The sequence below is a fragment of the Pongo abelii genome, chromosome 15, assembly GCF_028885655.2.
Source record: "Pongo abelii isolate AG06213 chromosome 15, NHGRI_mPonAbe1-v2.0_pri, whole genome shotgun sequence".
Lineage (NCBI taxonomy): Eukaryota > Metazoa > Chordata > Mammalia > Primates > Hominidae > Pongo > Pongo abelii.
The window spans coordinates 23,441,440-23,449,049 of record NC_072000.2 but is presented as its reverse complement, the minus strand read 5'-3'; the positions used below and the strand labels follow the sequence as shown (position 1 = coordinate 23,449,049).

The 7,610-nt window shown below is 34.5% G+C and overlaps 1 protein-coding gene across 1 annotated transcript; it reads right to left on the bottom strand.

The window, feature by feature from the left end:
* Nucleotides 1–4,698: 4,698 nt before the first annotated feature.
* LOC134759944 (olfactory receptor 4Q2-like) lies at nucleotides 4,699–6,873 on the bottom strand. The gene is given in 1 exon segment (XM_063715306.1): nucleotides 4,699–6,873. A coding segment is annotated over 1 exon segment (942 nt). The 3' UTR covers nucleotides 4,699–5,931.
* Nucleotides 6,874–7,610: the final 737 nt, after the last annotated feature.

Here is a 7,610-nt window from a genome sequence, read left to right as displayed (position 1 = left end):
CTATTTGTTCTTTCAGTCTTATCAGTTTTCATTTCACATAATTTGTAACTCACTTGTTTGGTACATACATATTTAGAATTGCTATGGCTTGTCCCCTTTGTCATTGTGTTATATCTTACTCTGTCCCTGGTAATTTTCTTTGCTCTGAATATACCTGATATTAAAACAGTTACTCTAGCATCTTTTTGATTAATGTCTGCATGGTACATCTTATTTCATCTTTTTATTTTCACACACTTGTGTCATTATATTTGAATTGAGTTTCTTATAGATAGCATGTAAAAGGTCAATTTTTTCTACTTTGCCAATCTCTGTCTTGAAATTGGTGAATTTAAACCACTTATATCTAAAGTAATATTGATATGTTAGGATTAAGTCACCTATTTTATTTTTGATTTTGGTTTCTTCCCTCATTTTTAATTTGTTCTATTTTCCCTGCTATCCTGTGGGTGACTGTAATTTTTTTTAGAATTTTATTTTGATCTATCTATAGAGTTTTTGGTGTATCTCTTTCTACAGGTTTCTTAGTGGTCATTCTAGGTATTACATTATGTAACCAGTTTGCCAGTTCAAGTATAGTATAGAAATCTTATTCTTTCAGTCTCTTTATCCTCCCATACTTTAAATACAAAATTGTCTTAACTATTTATATACATTGGGTACAACAATAAACAATGCAATAAGGTTTGCTTTAACTGTCAAATTCAATTTGGAAAACTCAGGAGAAATAAAGGCTATTGTGTTTACACATATTTTTCTTTTTATTGTTCTTTTGGTGTTCTAGGATTCTTGCATTTTTAACGTTTATTGTTTTGTCTTCAAGTTTACTGATTCTTCCCTCTGTCCTCCCAAGTATGCTTTTAATTCCATTCATTGAGGTGTCCTTCTTGCTTGCTTTTCTGTATTTCTTCTTCCTTTTTCCTTCCCTCCCTTCCTCCCTCCCTTCCTCCCTCCCTCCTTCCTTCTTTTCCTCCCTCTCTACGTCCCTTCCTTCTGTCTCTCTCTCTTTTTCTTTCTTTCTGTTATGGTATTTTTCAGTTCTGTAATAAAACCTCCACTTCCATTTGTTTCTTTTTTATGTCTTCTATTTATTTGCTTGCTGCGACTTTTTATTTTGTATTTTCTTCAAACATGCTTGTAATTTCTCATTGAAGAATTTTATGATAATTTTAGTATCTGTTTTATCTTAGAATTGGCATCTATTCACTATTTCTTCATTCTGGCTGAGATTTTTCTGGTTTGTATGGTGAGAGTTTCTGTTTTTGTTTTTTAAATTAATCCTAGATATTTCAATGTAATGAGACTCTGGATACTATTTAAATCTTTTGTTTTAGCGGGCTTCATCTGGGACTGTGCCATCTGCAAAACGGAAGTAGAAATTAGATTCCCTTCTTGGCCTCTGCTGATTCTATAGAGAAGGCCCAGCAGGGTGCTTCACTACTGCTGGGCAGAGGTGAGGGTCTAATCTCCTTACTAGGTCTCTGCTGGCTGGGAAGAAAAAGGTCATCTACTTATTACTCCCTATATGACCTCCACTGACACTGTGGTGAGGGGGTACTCTTTACTGCTGGAAGGTTTTGACAAACTGGCTTCCAACTCAACCTTCTTTGATATCACCTTGGCAGTAAGGAGAAATTTACCTCACTCGATGGAGTAGAATTACCGGCTCTTCACGTGGTCTCTAATGACACCAATGGGAAGAGGGTTATTACTACCAGAAAGGTTAGAAATCTGGACTCCTTACTTTATTTTGGGGGAAGATAGGCCGTCATTTATTTGTGGCCTTTGTGGATGGACAGCAGTGATTGTCTTGAAGTTTTCTATCTTTCCAGGCTTCTCCTTTTCTTGTCCTCTGGTTAAAGATAGTGGGCTTTTTTTTTTTTTTTTTTTGGCTGAGGGGCGTGGGGGGCTATTTATGTCTGCATCTGTTGGTGCTTCTGGGCTGCTGCTTTCTCCAACACCCAATTGGACTTATATGAGGCAAATTAAAAGAAATAAAAAATGCAAAAAGGGAAATTATCATGCCATGTATTGGGTCTTGAAGTTTCTACCTAATTTGCTGCTTCTATCTTTCAGAGTTTCTTCTTCTTTTTTTTCAATGTTTGCATTATATAATATCCAGTTTTTAGTTGTGCATAGTAGCATGAATAGAGGAAAGTATATCTCTTCCATTTTACCCCAGAACTGGGAGTCTACAATTTATTTTCAGACTATTGACTTTGTCATATTCAGCGATTATGCTAACTTCATTTATTAATTTGACTTTCTGTACATTCTCTTGAATTATCTATATACACATACTGTGACATTTGTTAATAATGAATATTTGATTCCTTCCTCTCCATTTCTTATACCGTTCTATTTTTTTCTTGTCTCATTACACTGCCTAAGCTTCCAGAATAATGTTGAATTATGGTGGCAATATCAAGTATTATTGGTTTCTTAGTGAAACAAGAAACCTTAGTTTCAAGGTGAAAGTCTTTAATATTTCAACAGTGAGCATAATATTTATTTTAGAATGATTTTGTGGATACTCTTTATCAGATTAAGGATTCCCTAGTATAAGGTTACTTGTGATTAGTAGTTTACAAATTTGATATATTTTTTAATAAATCGGTATTGAATTTTGCAATAATTTACTACATCTATCAATTTGTAAACATAGTTAATTACATGGATTGATTTTTGAATTTTCAACTAGTCTTACAAATTTGGAGTAAGACAAGTGGTTCATATTGTATTATCTTTTTATGTATCAATAGATACAATTTGCTAATTATTTAAATGATCATTACATTTATGTTCATAGGTGAGATTGATTTATAATTAATTTATTATTATTATGACATCATGGTCAGATTTTGAAATTTAAAACATGCTGGTGACAAAAAGAAATAAAAAGTATTCTCTATTTATTTACTCACAGGAAGAGTTTGTACAACATTGGTGCTATGCTTTTCTTGTACGTTTAAAGAATTCGCTAATGTGAGTTTTCTTTGTGAGAAGGAATTTAAGAATAGATTTAATATATTTTTAATAAATCCCAGCCTATTATAGGTTTTCCAAGTCTTCTGCAGAGTGCCTTGAATAGTCATATTTTAAAGAAGTTTTTCCATGTTTTTCAAATTATTAAACTTATTGGTATAATTTATTTGGTCGATGCAATATTCAAGAGCCAGAGTGAGATTCACCATGTAGCTGTTTTCCTACCCAAGCAGTAATGAAATTACATGTTGAGGTAAATCCTTCCTCAGCATGAATCTGTTGGTGACTACAATAAGCAGAGATCAATGACTGACATGCATCCCATATTATTATTGTTGCATGAATATAAAATAATTATTTGTTGTGCTAAGTGAATAATATTTTAGGGATTGTTATTTCATTATAAGCTGACCCACGCTGTCAAAATTAGTAATTTTTAAAAAAAAATCTGAGCTTCATATTTTATTTCAACAGGAATATTGTATATTGGATTTTAGATGTAAATATACCAATCATTAGATGTGTTGCTATAAATTTTTAAAATTTGTTTAGTTCAGCCATTGTGGAAGATAGTGTGGTGATTCCTCAAAGACCTAGAACCAGAAATACCATTTGACCCAGCAATCCCATTACTGGGTATATACCTCCCAAAATACAAATCATTCTATTACAAAGATACATGCACACATATGTTCATTGCAGCACTATTCACAATAGCAAAGACATGGAATCAATCCAAATGCCAATCAATGATAGACTGGACAAAGAAAATGTGTTGCATATACACTATGGAATACTCTGCAGCCATAAAAAGGAACGAGATCATGTCCTTTGCAGGGACATGGATGGAACCAGAAGCCATTGTCCTCAGCTAACTAAGTCAGGAACAGAAAAACAAACACCACATGTCCCCACTTATAAGTGGGAGCTGAAGAGTGAGAACACATGGACACAGGGAGGAGAAAACCACACACCTGGGCCTGTAGTGGGGTCGGGGGAAAGGGGAAAGAGAGCATTAGGACAAATACCTAATGCCTACAGGGCGTAAAACCTAGATGGTGGGTTGACAGGTGCAGCAAACCACCATGGCACATGTATACCTGTGTAACAAACCTGCACGTTCTGCACATATATCCAAGAACTTAAAATAAAATAAAATACATGTTTGATGAATTCTTGCACCTTTAACATCTCTGAAAGTGTTTCTATATCTCAATGATGAAAATTTCACAATGAAATTTTCACTAAGTAAGAAAAAAGAAAACCTCTAAAATATTTCTTTTGTTGTCAGTGCCATATTGATGAGAAAAGGTATAGAAGCCTCCTGCATTTATTTAACACATTTTTGTCCCATTTTATTTATTTTAAGTATTTAAGTTAGTTTGGGGAGCATAAAGATAATAAAGATAAAAGCTCAGCCATTAACAAATTTACCAAACCTCTTTGGCTTCTGTCTTTGTCACACAGATTTGTTGCTATGATTGCTTTAAAATCCAAAGACTAAAAGAGCTGTAAGAATGAAAATACTTCACAGTTCATTTGTATTTTATGTTTTATTTTTGTTCAGTCTGTTGTAAACTTGAATGTCGATTTATTTTTTTATCTTTAATTATAAAGATTTGGGAAACAGTAAACAGGCCTATGAATTTGTCTTAATATAACTTAAGGATACAACTAATGTCAATGAGGGGTTTTTTGATGATGATGATGACAGTAATATAAAAAAAAACTTTCCCATAATTGACAAATGTGAAAATGTCATGAACTCATTTCCATACACTTTCAAGTATCCTGCACAAACTGGCAGATCAAACTGTTGTTGCAATATGGTAAGTCAGCCAGTGTAGAACTTCATGTAGAACTTTAATGAATAAATTATTTTTGAATTGTGTTATGAGGCAGGCACCATAGTAGACACATTCATGTCTGTTTTCATTTTTCATCTTCACATCAACACTCAGAGGTACACATCATTTTATGCATGCTACATATGAGGAAATTTGGGCTTCAAGGCGTAAAAAAAATTTCAGGATTACATGAATTGTAATTCAAAGAGGGATATTTGAACCCACAATATTAGGCAACTGCTCTCTCTACTACATGTGACAAGGTGATGAAGCTAATATTCCATTAGCTTGTTGTTATATAGTCATAAATTGAATTCACTCTAATACATCTAACTGATATTCTCTTAAATATGTATGGAAAGAAATACGTGTAAATTGACTGCAGATATCTACAGATGCTCCTCAACTTATGATGGGCTTATGTCTGAATTAACCCACCGTAAGTTGAAAATACTGTAAGTCAAGAATGTATTTAATAAACGTAACCTACTGAACATGATAGCTTAGCCTAGCCTCCCTCAGACATGCCCAGAACATTGACACTGGCCTACAGTTAGACAAAATCATCAAACACAAAGCATATTTTATAATAATAAAGTGTTCAGTGTAATTTATGGAATTCTGTGCTGAAAGTGAAAAACAAAATGGTTATATGAATAATCAAAGTATGGTTTGTACACCATCTTAAAGACAAAAAATTATAAGGTCAATCATCATAACTCAGGGACCATCTGTAATTAGAGTAAGTTAAAATTGAAGAAAAAAAAATAAAACAAGGTAGAGAAGGTAGTGAAGGCTTAGAAAAAGTGGTTTGTACCAGTTCTAAATGACAAACTAAATGGAAATAGTGGATGAAATAAAATTTGATGAGATGAATAGATAAGAGGAAAAAGACAATCTGATAGAAAAATCAGATCTGATTAAATAAAAAAGTAAACAGATTAGTTATAGTGTACAGTTGAATGATAAAGTCAGTAATAGGGCTACTTTGATTTAACGAAATAAATTTAAAAACTAGGCAACCACCTTCTAACTCATTATTCAAAAAGTTATTATTTTAACCTCAGATTTTCTACTTTCAAAAATTCACATCAATGTCTCATGTCTCCTGCTTTTTCCAAGTAAGTCCATTTCTGACCCAGAGCTTCTGCATGGCTGACTTTACCTCTTTGTTCCGAAGTGTGTAGATGAGGGGGTTTAGCATTGGGGTAATAACATTGTAGAGTACAGACACCATCTTGTCCACAGAAAATGTAGAGAAAGGACGAGCGTAGATGAAAATACAGGGTCCAAAAAAGAGTGTTACCACCATGAGGTGAGAGGCACACGTGGAGAGTGCCTTTCGCCTTCCTTCCTTGGAGCGAATCTTGACTAGGATAGTGGTGTAGGAGGAAATCAGCACCACAAAGGAGATGGTGGAGATCAACCCACTATTAGATACCATGAGCAGTTCAACGACAAAAGTGTCAGCACAAGCAAGTTTGATGACAGGGGGAACATCACAAAAAAACGTGTCCACCTGATTTGGCCCACAAAAGGGTAGACGGATAGTGAGAATGGTCTGGACAGTGGAGTGCACAAATCCTCCCATCCAGGAGACAGCAACCAGCACACAGCATAACCCCCGACTCATGACAGTGGTGTAGTGCAGTGGGCGACAGATTGCAACATAGCGATCGTAGGCCATCACTGTGAGCAGGAACATCTCAGCTGCCCCTACAAAATGCAGGAAGAAGAGTTGCACAATGCATTGGTCATAGGAAATGAGCTTTTCATGATTAAGGAAGTCAGCCAGAAGCTTAGGGGTCGTTACTGTTGAATAACGTAGGTCCAGAAATGAGAGGTTGCCAAGAAGGAAATACATGGGTGATGAATTCAGGTATTTATCAGATGCTACTGTGACCATGATGAGGACATTGCCAACCCAAGTGGACACACAGAAGAAAAGAAATAGTACAAATAGTCCTGCTTCAATAGATGATGTCTGTGAGAAGCCTGACAAGAAAAATTATCTCACCACTTCTGTTTGGTTTTGATCCATTTGACCTGTCTCTACCTAGATCAAAGAGATTAAACAATAGGGCATTAGTGACATTTAAAATCAATGAGGTAATTCACATCAAATACAAGACTCTGCTCATTTCAAAAGAGAGATTTTTCATCCTCTAAGATATATCCTGATTAATTAGCTGGAAGAAATGATTTTCTCCTTACCTAATATAAATGTATATTATTTCACCAGCTGCAACCTCGAGACACTGATGATGTGGCCAAGGTTGATTAGAACATGAAGTTGCCTGGCTCCAAGCCACTAACTTCCACATGATGCATTTCTCTCTTCCGTCATTCAACACATTACTTCTCTCTCCTTTTCCACGTTCAGTCTCAAGAAATGTTATATTTTTCTGAAATATTGTTTTTTTAATAAAAATATTTGGGAAAAAAATAAAGTCAAAGGTAGAATTTCAGATGCCAGTAAATTGACATTAGATCTGTAGAGCTTTTATTCGAGAAAAGGGAATCCCTGTACACTTTGCCATCAAGAAAACTCTTGTAGGACTCTCATCTGTGCAAATAGCTACAGGAAAGATCACGTTCCACTTGGGATTATTGCTAGTTCCATGACCTCTTAATATATTTTCTTTGATATGCCTCTGCAGCTTACCATATTCTATAATGCACTTATTTCCAGTTTATTATTGTCAATGATATATTTTGTATCTTAAATCATACCTGTGGGCATATGGGTACACATTATGCTTATAATGATCTAAATAG